This window comes from Pseudorca crassidens, chromosome 17 (assembly GCF_039906515.1).
Source record: "Pseudorca crassidens isolate mPseCra1 chromosome 17, mPseCra1.hap1, whole genome shotgun sequence".
Taxonomy (NCBI): domain Eukaryota; kingdom Metazoa; phylum Chordata; class Mammalia; order Artiodactyla; family Delphinidae; genus Pseudorca; species Pseudorca crassidens.
The window spans coordinates 73008814-73026605 of record NC_090312.1 but is presented as its reverse complement, the minus strand read 5'-3'; the positions used below and the strand labels follow the sequence as shown (position 1 = coordinate 73026605).

At 39.2% G+C, this 17792-nt stretch overlaps 1 protein-coding gene and 1 pseudogene across 7 annotated transcripts in view; both read left to right on the top strand.

Moving 5' to 3' along the window:
* The window catches only part of CSPP1 (centrosome and spindle pole associated protein 1), a 195164-nt gene that overhangs the window by 79771 nt on the left and 97601 nt on the right, over window positions 1-17792 (top strand). For 6 of the 7 annotated variants that reach the window (XM_067712143.1, XM_067712146.1, XM_067712142.1 and 3 more), the window contains exons 1-3: window positions 2981-3175; window positions 12480-12588; window positions 14036-14135. In XM_067712143.1, the coding sequence (XP_067568244.1) occupies window positions 12490-12588; window positions 14036-14135 (199 nt within the window). In that variant the 5' untranslated portion in view covers window positions 2981-3175; window positions 12480-12489. Of the gene's footprint in view, window positions 1-2980; window positions 3176-12479; window positions 12589-14035; window positions 14136-17792 lie in introns of those variants that run through there. The other variant, XM_067712141.1, reaches the window with a different exon arrangement.
* On the top strand, window positions 892-2291 carry LOC137209845 (eukaryotic translation initiation factor 4 gamma 2 pseudogene; annotated as a pseudogene).

Here is a 17792-nt window from a genome sequence, read left to right as displayed (position 1 = left end):
GAGGGGCGTTCTCTGGCGTTCCGAGGGGGCTGTGGAAACTGGTGGATCGCTGTGGTCATGTCGGTTGGCGCTTTTGTAAAAAGTAACATCTATGCGAGCTGTTGGTGTACTGAAAGTGTCCGGTACCCAGTTATTAAAATAGTTCACAGTTTAATCTTCTGCACTAATCTATAGAACCACCTCTGTCCCCGAGGCCGGATTAGTCTACGGGGACTATTTGTTGTCATCCAAGAGTTAATACAGTGTTTAACCGTTTCATTTATTTGCTGCTTTTTGGTATTCTTCCTCTCTTGCTTTCCCCCACTCCACACTAGATTCCAAGCTCCAAATCACAGGAACCAGGTCTCTTATTCCTTGTTTTATCCGTAACACCTACCACAGATGTTCAGGAATGTTTTGGCTGGGAAAAAAGAGGAAAAAAAGCATCACAGTTCACCTCTCCCGCTTCATCTTTCTTTAGTTACCCTGAAACTTTGCATAAGTGGTCAGCATTGCCTGAAGTGCTCTCCCCTTACTTTTCTGACTGGGAGCTCATATTAATATTTAAAAACACAGCTCAGCGATCTCTACCATGCAGTCTTTCTTGACTTTCTTCTCTCTCCAGTAATCTTCCTTCCACGGTGTCTCTAAATGTCTGTAGGTGCTTCTGTAACTGTTACATTGCATTGAAATAATGTATTTGTTTACTTGGAAGTATTTTTTTCACTGTAAGCTTCAGAGTGCAGGGCACTCCGCTCTGAGTTGTATCCGCTACTCCTAAAAAGCTGTGTGACATTTAGTTAAGACAAAAACATTAGAATTATGGAGTCCACACCCCCGCCTGAGGTTTTTGACATTAACGTCCAGTTGAAGATAATTTGTCTTTCAAACCCTCATACAAAGTATTTTTCCTCTCTTCTTACTTTGTCTTCAGCAGTTAGCTAACTTACAAGATCGAGAATGGTTAACAGAGCTTTCCCAACAAAGCAACGTCAGTATGCAGAAAATGCTCCCAGAAATTGATCAGAATAAGGACCGCATGTTGGAGATCTTGGAAGGAAAGGCACTGAGTTTCTTATTCCCACTCCTCAAATTGGAGAAGGAACTGTTAAAGCAAATAAAGTTGGATCCATCCCCTCAAACCATATATAAGTGGATTAAAGACAACATGTCTTCCAAACTTCATGTAGGTAAAAGATCTGTGAACATCTTAATGCCTAGCATCTTATATTTCTAGTGAAGTAAACCCACTCAGTGATGAAACAGAGTCTTCCTCTGCTCCTTCCAAAGAACAGAGCAGGAAAAACAAGCCAGTAATGCAGAAATTCGTTCATGATCACGTTGAGCTACAAGTCACTGCCCTCTATGCGCTTCAGGTGCACTGATACAAGAGCAACTTCCCAAAAGGCATGTTACTCTGCGTTTTTTTCACTTCTATGACATGGAAATTACTTAAGAAGACGCTTTCTTGGCTTGGAAAGAAGATATAACCCAAGAGTTTACAGGGAAAGGCAAGGCTTTGTTCCAGTTGAATCAGTGGCTAACCTGGCTAGAAACTGCTGAAGAAGAATCAGAGGAAGAAGCTGACTAAAAGAACCAGCCAAAGCCTTAAGTTGTGCAAAACATACTGTTGCTGTGATGTAACTGCACTTGACCTAACCACTGTGAAAATTCATTCCACTGTAATGTTTTCACAATATTTAAAGCACATCAGTTAGTATTTCCTTCTGCATAAGGTTTTTTTGTAGTGTAATATATTAATCATAGTCTACCATCAAATATTTTAGGAGTATCTTCAATGTTTAGATAGTATATTAGCAGCATGCAGTAATTACATTGTAATTTCTCAGGCGGAGGCAGTCTATTGCAAGGACCTTCTTTGCTGCCAGTTATCATAGGCTGTTTTAAGTTAGAAAACGGAAGAGCAACAATGAATACTGTAGAAATGCACTTTGCTCAGTAATACTTGAGTTGTTGCAATATTTGATTATCCATTTGGTTGTTACAGAAAAATTCTTAACTGTAATTGATAGTTGCTGCCGTAATAGTATATTGCCTGTATTTCTACCTTTAGTGATGGTTTTTTTTTTTTTTTTTTTTAGTGATGGGTTTTATGTGCTAGATTTTAATAACCTTGAGCCTGGGCAAGTGCACAAGTCTTTTTAAAAGAAACATGGTTTACTTGCACAAAACTGATCAGTTTTGAGAGATCGTAAATGCCCTTGAAGTGGTCTTTGTGGTTGTGAAACAGATGGTGGGAATTTGAATTGCTCCCTCTTATTATAGTATTGAAATTAAGTCTACTTAATTTATCAAGTATATATACTTGATATATTATATATATATACTATATATACTTGTATCTATCAATAAACATTGTGATACTTGAAAAAAAAACCGTTTGGTTTAGAATTATGAACCATTAGAATTATGGAGTCCACACACCCACCTGAGGTTTTTGACATTAACTTACATTTGAAGATAATTTGTCTTTCAAACCCTTATACAAAGTAACTTAAGATAAAGGACTCTTAGTCCCACTGTCCTGGGAAGCTAGAGATCTCTTTTCTAGCGGTAGTATATGGCCACTAAATATTGGGTGAACTGAATATGTTGAAATTAGTAGTAAAAGCCTAGGACAAAACGTTGACCCGACTGCTGGGAGAGCAGTGATGACCCGGAGAGGTATGCCAACAGTTTTTCTATCACTACCAAACCTACCTTTCCCCCGCCGCCCCAGCCCCCCGCCCCCCCACCAAGCTCTGACCCAGGCCGGCTGGGGCTTGGAAGGTTTGGAGGGGACAGAATCAATTTAGCCTGGGGACGTGTCCCCCACGGTTTAACAGTCTCCAGGCGGAGCAGGGGAACCAGGTGGCTGAGTACCCAGGCCAGGTATAGGCGAGCCCTGCAAACTGCCGGGCGTCCTGCGGCCTCCAGGTCGGCAGGGGGCGCCCCCGGACGCGTGGCCTTGCCCCGCGGCCGTAGTGGGGCGGGGCCGCGCTTGGCCGTTGGCGAAGGCGGGCGGAGGGCTCGGCCTGAGAGGTGGAGTCCGGGCCAGGCAGTCAGTCGGCCTGTTTCTGCGCTAGGCGACCGCCGCCACTTCTTCGGACCGCGAAGAGCCGCGCTGGAGCGCTGTGCGTCTCCCCCACGCAAGTCCGGGAGCCCGCTTTCCTGAGTTAGAGTCCGTCGGCCGCAGGTGGGGAGCGGGCCTGGTGGGGTGTGGCCGGGGCTGGGTTCTCGGCCCTGGGGAGAGGGCAGGGCTTCGCCGTGGGCGGATGTCTCGCGGCGGCCGGGCTGGCCGAGGTCCCGGGGAATGGGGTAACGGGGTTGGGGTGGAGGTAGCGGTTCCCCGCCGACTGAGGTCTCGCGGCCGCCGGGCTAGGGGCGGTGCCCGAGTTACGGGGTTGGAGTCTAGCAGCAGCAGGGCCGAGGGACCCGGGACCGGGACGAGGCTCACTGTGCGTGAGGGTCTCGCTGTTGCAATGCCGGCCCGGGGCGGTGCCTTGGTTGTGCGGTCTGGACTCGGGTCTGGACCCCGGGGCCGCAGCTGCAGCCACCGCCTCGGGTGCTGTTGAGACCCGGTTGCCTGACAACGCGCTGACGCTTCCTAAGGAAGCCGCCACCCACAGTGCCCACAGACCAGTTGTGCCTCGGTTTTCGTGCCTTGCCTCCCCATCAGCCGCCCTCCGCTGCTTGGCTAAGCCTCCGAAGCACCTTTCCTTTTACTCGGTGCGGGTTAGTGGTTAACGTTTATTGAGTGCTTGTGCACCTAACGCTGCTTCTCAGTGATTTGCTTTGCAAGTAAAATTTAATTACCAGGGCCCTGTGAGGTCGGTGCTGTTATTAATCCTGTTTCCCTTCGGCTCCTTGAGCTTGAACCTCTTCTTTCTAATTGTCTTGATTTTGGCATTGTTACCTGGGATTGGAATCCCTTTTTTAGTAAATGTTAGCAATGGGACTCATCTTTTGAGAGGGGGTGGCTCTCAAGATTATAGGATTAAGAAGTTTAGCTTAGATTTTTGGGAAGACTAATTTCTTTTTTTTCTTTCTTTTTTTGTTGGGGGGAGACTAATTTCTAAAGTAAACCACTACCTAGTTTCTAAACACCTCAGGAAATGCTAGAGCCAAATAGTAACCAATATGAGTTTGTAAAAAGCCAATTATCCTCAGAGAGGTTCGACTTTATATGAAACAATGGCTTTTCATGTTGACAAGCAAAAAGGAATCCCATGGTAACCAATAGGCTGCTGCTTTCTTTTCTGCATATTTTTTCTTACTAGGAGTAAACTGACTTTCTGCTGGTTAAGTTTATGCTGAATGCTCCCTAGGGATGAAATTTTGGGTCTCCTGCAGTACAGATAACCTACTGGAAGGGAGGTAAATTGATAGGGTAAATTGAAAACAGGTGCTTTCAGTATAGTGTTTCTCAAATGAAGTTTTTAGACATGTGATTTAACTATTTCAAACTTTGAGAAGATTTCAGATTATCCCTTTAACGTCATTCTCACTTAAGTTCTGATTACTTTCCAGAGTGGGAGATAGAAGTGTTTGAATAAATGTTTCGGCAATTTTGCATAACCAAAGGTTATCTAATTTATGTTACTGTCCTTAGTCACCATTAATGATGTATTGTCAACAGCTGCTAACAGACTTAGTTGTGCCTTTATATATTTGCGCTCTCTCTGTATCCTGATCCTCAACCTCCTTTCTCCCCCCAGTAACATGGTATTTACTTCTTAGCAACATTTAGAGGGTTTTGTCAAAATTTGTATGTGCCCTTGGAAGTTGCTCATGTGGATGTCATCTGCCAGGAGAAAAAGATTGGGCACCTTTCATTTGGTGGAAAGATCTCCAGATGGTTGGGAAATGAGAAACATAGTTCTGGTTCAGCTCATCCCTCCCTCTCTTTCTTCTAAGGCTTTTTCACAGGCTTCCCCCTGCACCCCACAGCCATATGTAATCACACCCTGCTACTCTGTTCTCCTATGTTAGGGTCTCTTTCCTGACAACCTCTTCTTTTATAGCTTTAAAGATTATTTAAAAAACTGTTAACCCTTTTTTCTTCAACCTGGACTCTACTCTGAATTCCAGACTTATTCAAATTGTTTTCTTGATTCTGCTACTGGGTCCTATATGGGTGGGTATCAGTCCCTAACTCTCAGTCTGGCTAGACTGAGCCACTGTGACAGTGGACATAATCTTGCCCAAATTTGAGGGCAAGGATCATATTTTATACTTTTCATCCCCCTAACATCTTGAACAGTGTCCACCTTTGGAATGGGAGTTATTTTCCATTCCTAATTCTATAGAGGGGTGGAAATTTGCATTTCACTGGAGAGGGCAAAGGATGGGAGCAACATTTCCCCTTCTCTTTGTGATTGGTGAGATTGGGAAAAGGAATTGGGCATACTCAGTTCTTTCTGGATCCTCTCTGTTTATTAGATTGACTCAGGCTTTGCAGAATGATTATGTTCTGGTCTACTTATATTTTCATCTATATAATAAGCACGAAGGGCCTAAGTTTAAGATTTAAAGATGTTGATTTGGATTATGATAAACAAGTATCAATTATTGTCTATTTGAATCCCAATGTATTTTGGAGGCTTTTTAAAAAAAAGTGAGTACTGATGTATACAAAGACTTTAACTGAGTTAACCCAATAAAATATACTTAGAATATTCCTTTCCCCTAATGAGAATTAATAAAACAGCTATGATTTATTGATTTCTAAGTGTCAAAGGTGCCATACATTTTGTATCATTTTTTCTTCATAGCAACTCTAGAGTAGATACTTTCATTTTACAGATGAAGAAACAGGGATAGAGAGGTTAAGGAACACATTGAGGTCAATCACGTAGAGTCATGAAATTGGTTTCAAATAGGTTTCAATAGGTCTTTCAGTTAAACTGATTTTCTGAAAACTATTTATCATCTACATACTATGTACACAGCTACTGGGGGGAAAAAACCTGGTAATAATATCTTGGAAAAAGTGTGAGTGATGTTATATTGTAGAGTGAAGAATAAAGAATCCCATTTAGGTTTCCTTAAGCTGATCTTTCTTATAACTTAATCTTTAAATTGTAAACATTTTTACTTTATTTTGTACTTAGGTTGTATCCATTAATTCAATTTCTGTGATTCATTAAGTAATTCTTGAATAATTTTGTAGTTGAAATATGTTTTATATAAGTTGTCACATGTGTTTAGGAGTGAGAAGGAGAAAAATGGCCATGACAGCTAGAGGATGGCCTGTACTATCACCAAGGGCTTGATGTTGCTGGGAACTGGCCTGACAATACTGCTTAGTCTTGGTGTTCTTCTGTTGAAGATAAGCAATTGCACAGAAAATCAACATCAGACAAAGTTGCTCTGTGTCCATGATGGAGCAAGAGAAAAACAGTACCACTCCATAGTTATGTCCAAACATAGACGAAACATGAATGTTGTCCCAGCCACAAAATGCCAGACACCTCTCCCAACTGATTATGATTGCTGCTGCTTTACCTAGTTACAGCTTCGCTGTGGGTGAGATTTACTAAGATGTCCAATCGAAGAATTACGCTCACTTCCTGACAGCATTTAATCCTGAGCAGAGCTCTGCTCCCTTAAACCCTCCCCCAAATCACCTAATACAAGCCCCAAACCTGTAAGTCTTTTCTAACACCTTCTTAATAAGATACTCCAGAGTACCCCATGGTGGGCATTGACGTCTCGCAATGCAATGAGTAATAAATCCAACTAGTTTAACTATAGTAGTGTTCCTGGTATTCTTTGTCTGGAGGGCATTGCCAGGAGAAAGGTTATTAGTATCTTTGACTCTTCAATTTAGTATTAGAGATACTATATTCTAATCGGATTAGACAGGGCAAAATTAGAGATAATTAAATATGTACTTATATCTGATAAATTTCATGTTTTAGCTATGGCATGTTTTATGCTCACTACCACTGTTTAAAAATGTGTTTTATTGCTGTGATTACTGTTATGTGAAATCAATTCTAGAATTTATAATTGATGTTAAATTATTATAGTACAGGGAAATTCAAGTATCTATAAATTCAAAGTCTGGTTAAAACTAAGAAGTGAACATGTTAAACTAATAATTGTTAACAGACGTTAGATAGCTCAGAGTGAAAGAGGCCTGTTAAACATTTTTTTTTTAGATTTAATGACGTTTCTGTTTAAATTCTTCATGAAATCTTATAGCAAATTATATTATTATATATGTATTATCCCACCATTATCTTCTATTTTTTTCAGACATAAAATATTTAGGGAAATTAGGGGATTTTAAGAAGTGATTTTCTTTAACTTGAAAACTCTGCTGTTGAACTGTTTTGAATTTTTACTAGGAAAAATCTTTTGTGACAAATTGCACTTTAAAAATGGCTAAAGTATATTAACTTTTCTTGGTTTGTAATATATTTTGCTAAGGCCATATTTTAAAATCATTGTTCTTTTTGGAAGTAAATAATAGAATGAAGTTCACGTTATGTACTACTTAACCGATATAAGTTTCAATACATTTCTTTTAGGTAAAACTTGCTTTTCTACATTTTACAAATTATTATTGTCCTCCAAACATTAAATTCAGTGGATGCTTTTTTCTCTAGCTCTTGCATTTGATATTGTTTACTACTTTTTTTCTCGTATCTTTTTTTTTTCCTCTGCAAATTATTTTGACTGGGTTTTGCTTTATATCCTCTTTTAATTATTCCTCCTTTGTACTTTTTTTCCAGCTTCAATTCTTCTGTTTCCCCCTCAAGTTAACATTCCCATCATTTAGTTCTGGGTCATCTTTTTTCACTGTATACCTTCATTTACCACAGCTTCAACTATTATTTTTAAAATTGTTGACTTTTAAATAAACATTTCTAATGTGGTTCTCTTGAATTTGAGTCTTGAATCTGCTGGACATTTCCATTAGCATGTCTGACTAGCTGTAACTTAACACAGCTAAAGCAAACCTTTCCACACCAGCCAGCTTCTTTTGACTTATTTTTGTCCAGAATTCTGTTCACGTTTAGTTTCCAGGACTTAAAACCTGGCTCCTTTCTTGCCACACATTGAATTAGTCAGTAAGTTTTATGGGTTTTTGAAAGATGTATTTAAAAAAAATTAATTTCAATGAGGAAAGGATAGATAGTCTTTTCAAAAAATGGTGCTGAAATAATTTCCATATGCAAACAAAATTGAACCTTGATGACCTTGCCTTACACCGTTTGCAAAAACTAACTTGAAATGGATCATACGTATAAGATGTAAGAAATAATGCATGTAAGAGAGAAACTTATAAAAATTCTAAAAGAAAACATAGAAGAAAATATTTGTGATCTCAGGTTAGGCAAAAACTTACATAGGATACAAAAAGCACAAACAATTGATTAAAAATTGATGAAAAATGGATAAATTGAACTTCATAAAATTTAAAAACTTTTGCTCTTAAGAAGACATCACCACACATGTTTATAGCAGCTTTATTTATAATTGCCAAAATCTGGAAGCAGCCAAGCTAGCCTTCAGTGGGGTAAAGGAATGGATAAATCGTGGTACATCCAGACAGTGGAATACTATTCAGCACTACAAAGAAATGAACTAGCAAGCCATGAAAAGACAATGAGAAACCTTAGTAGTACGTGTAAGTGAAATAAGCCAATCTGAATAGGCTATATACTGTATGGTTACAACCATATGACATTCTGGAAAAGGCAAAACTATGGAGACATTAAAAAGGTCAGTGATTGCCAGAGATTAGAGGGGAGGGAGGAGTGAATAGGTGGAACACAGAGTACTTTCAGGGCAGTGAAACAACTCTATATGATATAGTAAAGGTGGATACGTAGCGTACGTGTGTCCAGACCCATAGAATGTTCAACACCAAGAGTGAACCCTGATTTAAACTGTGGACTTAAGGTGATAATGATGTGACAATGTAGGTTCATCAGTTGTAACATGTGCCATTCTGATGGAGGATATTGATAATGGGGGAGACTATGCATGAGTCAGGGCAGCGGATATATGGGAAACCTGTACCATATGCTCAGTTTTGATGTGAAGCTAAACCTGCTCTAAAAAATAAAGTATTAAAAAAAGACATTATTAAGAAAATTTTAAAACAAACCACAGACTTGGAGAAAATATTTACAAAACATGTTTGATGAAGGACTTGTATCCAGTGTACATAAAATTTTTTTTTACATCTCAATAAGAAAACAGTTTTAAAAATGGGCGGAAGATTTGAAGACTTTGTGCCAATGGTTATATATATGGATATATGAATAACAACATGAAAAGATGCTAAACATCATAGTCATTAGAGAAATGCAAATTAAAACCACAATGAGATACTTCTATATACCCGATAGAATGGCTATAAAAAGACTGAATATACCAAGCATTAGTGAGGATGTATAGAAATTACAATCCTCATACGCTGCTGGTTGGAATGAGAGGAACAGTTTGGCAGTTTCTCACAGCGTTAAACAGAGTTACAGATAACTCAGCAATTCCATTCCTAGGTATCTATCAAAGAGAATTGAAAACACACAGAAGCCTCTGCATAGATGTTCATAGCAGTATTATTATTTAAAAAAAATTTATTTATTTATTTTTGGCTGCGTTGGGTCTTGGTTGTTGTGCGTGGGCTTTCTCTAGTTTCAGTGAGCGGAGGCTACTCTTTGTTGCCGTGCATGGGCTTCTCATTGCGGTGGCTTCTCTTGTTGTGGAGCACGGGCTTTAGGCGCTCAGGCTTCACTAGTTGTGTCACGTGGGCTCAGTAGTTGTGGCTCGCAGGCTCTAGAGTGCAGGCTCAGTAGTTGTGGCGCACAGGCTTAGTTGCTCTGTGGCATGTGGGATCTTCCCACACCAGGGCTCGAACCCGTGTCCCCTGCATTGGCAGGTGGATTCTTAACCACTGCGCCACCAGGGAAGCCCCAATAGCAGCATTATTCTTAAGTAAGCCCCAAAATAGAAGCAACTCAAATGTCTAGCAATGTGTGAATAATAAAATATGATATTTCCATATAATTGAATACTATTTAGCAATAAAAAACAACTACTTACTGATAGATGCAATACAGGGATGAATCTTGGAAACATTACATTAAGTTAAAGAAGCCAACATAAAAGACTACATCTTATATGATCCATTTATATCAAATTTCCAGATTAGGCAAAATTATAGAGACAGAAAACATCTTACAGTGCCTGAGCCAGGGGTGGGAGTGAAGCTGGACTACAAAGGAGCATGAGAGAACTTTTTTGGGTGATGGAAGTATGCTTGTGGTAATAATTGTACAACTGTATGAATTTACTAAAACTTATGGAACCTTTCACTAAAATGGGTGAATTTTATGGCATATAAGTTGTTCCTCAAAAAATCAACAACTTGGGGCTTCCCTGGTGGCGCAGTGGTTGAGAGTCCGCCTGCCGATGCAGGGGACACGAGTTCGTGCCCCGGTCTGGGAAGATCCCACATGCCACAGAGCGGCTGGGCCCGTGAGCCATGGCCGCTGAGCCTGCGCGTCCGGAGCCTGTGCTCCGCAATGGGAGAGGCCACAACAGTGAGAGGCCCACGTACCACAAAAAAAAAAATAAACAACTTACGATTTTAAAAATCCAAGACTTACTGAAAAGAAATAATTCATGAGTTCTTACTAATAATAAGCTGAAAATAAATATGGACAAAGGAAGGGCTCTTTAGAATAGAATGATTAGTGCCAACTTGTAAATATATATGGAGGGAGTGGTGGAATTGGAAAGTCAGCATTTTGCAGGCATCTAGAATCAAAGATTCGATCAATAAAGAATCACCAATTGATGCTAAAGCTTGGAAATTTTCATCAGGAGCAGGATATTTGCATGGCCTAAAAATATCTTTTTATAGACCACTTATTAGTTACAAGGAAACAGTAATGCAGAAATCAGTCTTGACCACCATGTAATAAAAAATAACATCACTAGTAAAGAGCAGGTGGACATGTGTCTCTAATTGTTGACACCTTTAGGACACATCACCACCTATGTAATATTTCTTCTGATAATGCATAACCTGAATTTACTCGTGAAGAAACATCAGGCAGACTGCAAATAGGACTGTTCTGTTAAAAAGAGTGGGTGGTCGGTGGGCGGTATCAAAAAATATTAGTGTCATAAAAGACAAAGTAAGGGTGTAGAAATGTTCCAAATTAAAGAAGGCTAAAGAGACGTAACAATGAAATGCTGTACCCAATCTAGACTGGATCCTGAACTGGAGAGAGAGAAAAATATGCTGTAGAGGACACTATTAGGTCAGGTGACAACACTGGAACATGGACAGTAGATTAAAAAATCAATGTTACTGAAGTTGAGAAATACATTGAGTTTATGTCAGAGAATAATCTTTTTTTAAAATTTTTAATTTTTTTAAACTTATTTATTTTTGGCTGCATTGGGTCTTTGTTGCTGTGCGCGGGCTTTCCCTAGTTGCAGCGAGCAGGGGCTACTCTTCGTTGCAGCGTGCAGGCTTCTCGTTGTGGTGGCTTCTCTTGTTGCGGAGTACGGGACTCTAGGCACACGGGCTTCAGTAGTTGTGGCACGTGGGCTCAGTAGTTGTGGCTCGCAGGCCCTAGAGGGCAGGCTCAGTAGTTGTAGTTCACGGGCTTAGTTGCTCTGCAGCATGTGGAATGACTTCCCGCACCAGGGCTCGAACCCGTGTCCCCTGCATTGGCTGTCGGATCCTTAACCACTGCACCACCAGGGAAGCCCGAGAATAATTCTTTTTTTTTTTTTGCTGTACGCGGGCCTCTCCTGTTGCGGAGCGCAGGCTCCGGACGCGCAGGCTCAGCGGCCATGGCTTACGGGCCCAGCCGCTCTGCGGCATTTGGGATCTTCCCGGACCAGGGCACGAACCGTGTCCCCTGCATTGGCAGGCGGACTCCCAACCACTGTGCCACCAGGGAAGCCCCTGAGAATAATTCTTAATACACACTGAAACGTTTAGGGGTAAAGGACTAGGATATATGTAATTCACCCTCTGAATGACCTTAGAAAAAATTGTGTAAAGAGAACAAACTTGTGTGCACAAAGGTAAAGCAAGTGTTGCAAAATCTTAGCAATAGGGAATGGATAAGGAGTATGCAGGTGTTCTTTATACTATTCATATTGTAACATTTTTGTAAGTTCAAAATTACCTCCAAATAGTAAAAGAAACTTTAAAAAAAAGTGCTTTGACTTCAGGGATTTTTTTGTGTATATGTGTGGATGGTGGTGATGGTTCATTTTCTTTTTTATTTCTTTTCTGATATTTTAAAGTAGGTTGTAGGTTTTGGGGGGAGTTGGGATTGAAAGCAGGTAGGCAAATTTCATTCAAGCTTGTTTGACATTCTCAATTTGATAACTGAGATTGAATACTAAATGTAGACTAAGCCTGTGTGTTAATAATTAGCCTAAAGATATTCTGATACAGCTATGTTCACTGAAGGGTTTTAAAAAATTTATTAAAAAAATTTTTTTTTTAGTATCTGCAACATGACTGATAATTTGGATGAATTTATTGAAGAGCGAAAAGCCAAATTGGCCAGAGACAAAACAGAATTGGAAAGTGATCCACCTTACATGGAAATGAAGGTAATTCAATTTTTTAATGAGTCAGTATCTTAAACATTTTTGAAATCTACAAAAGTACATTTATTAGAATAGTTTTTTTGTGTGTATTTTTCAGAATATACATTTGTTAAAAAGTTTCTGAAAGCAGTGTCTGAAAAAGCTTTCCTACATTTGATAGTTATTGAGACTGTGCTGGGCTCTGAGAATATAGCACTAATCTAGACAGATGTGGCACTTTCTGTCATGGGCTCAGTGTATGTAATAAGGTATAGAGTGTAGATTAATCTGTGCCATATGGTCCATCCTAATTAGAGTAACCGTATATATTGGCTTGCGCAAGACAGTTCTGCTTTGCTTGTTGTCCCAGTGTGTCGTCTGGTTTAAGCATTTGTCCTGGACAAAGTTATCCTGATTGAAATGATAAAAAATATGGACACCCTAATTATATAGGAATTTTACCCATATAGCTAATATTTATCATGGGCTAACTATGGATGAGGCATAGTCTTTAGAGGTTACATTGATACTTTGCATGAATCTATGAGATAAGTAGTTATTATTGTCATTTTCCAAATGAGTAAACTGAGGCATGGTGACGTTAAGTAATGAGACTTAGGTGACAGAGTTAGTAGAACTAGGCTTTGATCCCTGGCAGCCTGAATCCAGTGCTTGTTCTCTTCACTGTCGCACAAGTTTGCTTTCCTTCTGTAATATCTGCCTTTTACAAGGAGCTGTGCCAAGGACTTCACATGTATTACATCATTTAATCATAAAATCCCAGTGAAGTAGGCTGAATTTTTGTTGTTTTACAGATCCAGTAAGTGAGGCTTAAAAGGGTTAAGTAATTTGTCCAGGTACACACAGTAGTGGATTCAAGATTGGAACCTTTATGTGTCCAGCTCCACAGTTTATGCTCTTGACCACTCTCCAGTACTTAGGACTAACTGACAGTGTACAGCTTTATTATAATTTCTAATATTATAGTAGATAGGTAATAATCTTTAAGTCTTAGGTCAAGTATCACCCTCTCAATCAGGCCTTGCACTCCCTCCCTCATCATTTCTGGGACTCCTCACACTGTTCTGTTTCTTTCTATTGCTCCTCTGTATCACTCACTACATATAACATAATCTAATTACATATTATGTTTATTGTTTGTCGCCACAGTAGTTTATAAGCTCTGTGATGGCAGAGATTCTTTTGTATTTTTTTCACTCATATGTTTTTGATGCCCAGGACAGTGCCTGTTTCAGAAACTCAGTGAGTATTTGTTGATAAGTCAGTGAGCTAAATAATAGAACATTGCAATATTAAATACCTTTGGTTAACTCCTCAAACCTTACATTTAAATCTCTTCTATGGTGTACCATGTAATTTCATCAAGTTGTTTAATAAAAGTACTGAGATGAATTGTAAATTTTGTGGGGTTTTTCCCCCTCTGATTTTGTAAATATTATGTCTCTTTCAGGGAACATCATCAGAGAAGCTTTCTGAAAACAGTAAAATATTAATCTCCATGGCTAAGGAAAACATACCACCAAACAGTCAACAGACCAAGGGTTCCTTAGGTATGTCATTAGGTGTGCTAAACTGATTTTAAGATATTCTTATCCGGCTGTCATGAAAGAGCTTTGTCTTGTCAGAAAAAAAGGTAAATTTGGAATCCTAGTAAATAACTCTTTCCTTTCTGGAATCTTACATGTGACAGTATGGTCTACATATGAAATATAACGTATACTGAGAACCTTCTTCCCATTTTAACTGCTATTGTCTTGGTTATGATTTATAGAAATCATAGCAATAAGTATGTCTCAAAATTGAAAATTTTGAATGGAATGTGTGTGTGAGAGAGAAAGTGTATTAATTGTGGAATAAACGTGGTGGACTTGTTTTTATTTAAAAATCAAAGACATATGCTTAAGGGATACAAAATACTATTGATAACTATATTAGAATTGTAAATAAGTTAATATTTAGCTATATTGAGTCTTTGGTTATGGTTTGGCATGAAAATATTTGGGAAACTTTACCTCATTTTGGCTTGTTGGTAGGTGTACATTTTTTTTTTAAAGAAAATATATGAATATTTTAAAAGTGTATCTTGTGAATTACTGATGACGACTGAAACTTTCACATAATGGAAGTCAAATATGATGAGTTGCATTTGGTTAAAGCACTGTTCTCATGTGGATGATTTTTCATGGCCATGGGTTTACTCCTAAATTGTTAGCTGCTTTGCATTTGTATTCCACTGGGAATACAAGGGGATGTTGGCCAAGAAACTGAGCAGATAGTGGGCTCTCTGTCTCTACTAGAAAAACAGCTCAAAGTGAATGCCATACTTTTAGTATCTCATATATAGATAATGCTTTCTAGTCTGAGTCTGTTACAAATTATTGGCCAATATACAGGTTTAGTGAATTTAAGCATTATATTTTGGTTAAGTGCCTTAATCTCTAAGGCACTCAGTTTCTTTATCTGTAACATAAAGAAGTTGGATTATCTTCTAGCCCTAAATTTTTATGGATTGAAGAATTTAATTATTCCAACAGGTAATGTCTTTAAAAGTTTGATAGTACGTTCTCTCAAGCACTAAGGTCAGACAGAATGACTGAAATTCTGGAGTTACAGGTTGCTTTGGACTGCGGCTCTCATGCCTTTGCAACCCGGCACAAGTTATTTAAGCTCTTTGTTTCCTCATCTTAAGAATTGCATCTATCTTAAAAGGTTATTGTGGCAATAATTGAATACATATGAAAAGATGACTGGCACATAATTGGTGGATAATAAATTTTAATTTCCTGACTTCTTTCACATTTTTTTAAACTAGGTTTTTGATTTTTAAGAATTATATTAAAAATTATTCTTTGACTATTACATTCACAAATGATGGAGAGTTTAAAGTCCAACTTACAGTCAGTGACTTCTCCCTCTTCCTTAATTGGTATCCCTTAGGGCTCTATCCTAGGCCTCCTTTTCATTTCATATACTTCCTGAATGACTCATTCACTCACAGGGCTTTATTTCATCAGTGCGTTCACTATTCCTAAATCTCTATCCCTAGTTCCCATTGCTTTTATGAACTCCAGACCCATATATCTAATATTTTAATATCTGTCCTTGGATGTTGTGAGCTTAGAATCAACATGTGCAAAATGAACTTTACTCCTCTCAAACTTTTACTGAGCTGGCTGCGTGGTCATCCTCGACTCCTCTCTTCCTTTTTGTATCCCATAGCAAATAATTATGTAGTTCAGCTGATTCTAACACCTGAACCTCAAATAAGTTTACTGTTCTCTAATTCCACAGAGGTTATTTTATGTAGGCCTCCACTGTCTTTCACTGGCATTTTTTTCTAGTGTTCTTTTTGTTTTACAGTCTAGCCTCCTGTACTAAATCTCTGCACTGCCTGTTGATATCCTTCCAAAAACCAAATCTGATCATGTTAGTCCCTGCTTCAAACCCTTCAATGGCTTCTTGTTTCCTGTATGATAATTTTACTCTTTTATTACTTTTACCAGATTATGGTGGCTGTTCCTGCCTTGTGCTCCTGTGACATTGGCTCTCCCCTTGAAGGAAAGTTTTGAACTTGTTGAGCTCTCTGTTTTACCGCAATGGCACACCAGTTTTCCTGCCATTGTCTATTCATTGCTTAACACAGTGTCTGGCATTTTGGTGCTTAGAGAAGATATTTTGAATGAATGAATGAAGGTCCCCATTGCAAAAATAAACAGTTCTGTTAGGTGTGTAGAATTTAATTTTTATGGATTGTTTCTTTTATTGCCAACTGAAGTAATAATTATTTTTGATGCACATTGAATCTTACTAAAGAATAATATATAATTTGTCTAATTTTGTACCTTATTAGCCTTCAGTTACTGATTTCTTGTGTGAATAATTGTGGCCTTCAGATTAGGCCAAATATTTAATTTTTGACATTAGGAAAAATGTAAAATAATTGGGCAACAGAGAGTTTTCCTTAAGTGGTCTCACCTAGGAATTATAAAACAAGCTGGTCTAAAAAACAAACTGGTCTAAAATTATATATTGAATTAAAGCTCTGTGATACCGTACTTTGAGTAATTAAGCATAGTAGCTATCAGTAATATATAAACTGGCAATGTTTGTTTTAGCCAATGAAGACAGTCTATTAATAGTTCATTGTACAGCTGTCCCGTCAGTGGTACAGCTGTCATGTACCACTACATTTTTATGGTTTTGTAAATTCATTTCTGTTAGATGATGATATTCATGAATAATGCTTATCCACTGCGGCTCCTTCTTCCAACATTTATATAACACCTCTCATAAAAGGATTTGAGGAGCATTACAATGACTTCTGACACCAACTACCCAGATTTAGACCAGACTTCACAGATTAAGACTTCTACAAGTCTTAATCTCCAAGACTTCTCTTACTTCAGATACCAGCTGCAAGTTTGGGGTCCACAGGCCACCCTCACTCCTTATTTATTTATTTAATTTTTTGGCTGGATTAGGTCTTAGTTGCCACACGCAGGATCTTCCTTGTGGCACATGGGATCTTTTGTTGCGGTGTGTGGGCTTCTCTCTAGTTGTGGTGTGCTGGCTTCAGAGCACGCAGGCTCAGTAGTTGTGGTGTGTGGGCTCTAGTTGTGGCGCATGATCTCTGTAGTTGTGGTGTGTGGGCTCCAGAGTGTGTGAGCTCAGTAGGTTGCAGTGCACGGGCTTAGTTGCCCTGCAGCCTGTGGGATCTTAGTTCCCTGTCCAGGGATCAAACTCGCATCCCCTGCATTGGAAGGCAGATTCTTAACCACTGGACCACCAGGGAAGTCCCCATCCTCACTTCTGACCAGCTGTTTCCACCACCTCCTCAAGTTTGATAACTCACTAGAATGACTCTCAGAGCTCAGGAAAGTGCTATACTTATTATTACAGTTTTATTATAGCAAAAGGATACAAATCAGCCAGCCAAAGGGGGAGATACATAGGGCCTGGTCTGGCAGCGTCCAAATATGAAGCTTCTATCAGCCTCAGGGATCTGTCACCCTCCTAACACATCAGTATGTGACAGTATAGAGTATTGCCAACCACGATGTTCACCTGAGCTTTGGTGTCCAGAATTTTTACTGGAGTTTCATTGTGTGGGCATATGAATGATTGAATCATTGTCCGTATGTCTCAGTCTCCAGACCTTCTACTTTCCTGAGGTCAGGCTGATGTCACATGGGTCAGAGGTCCAACCC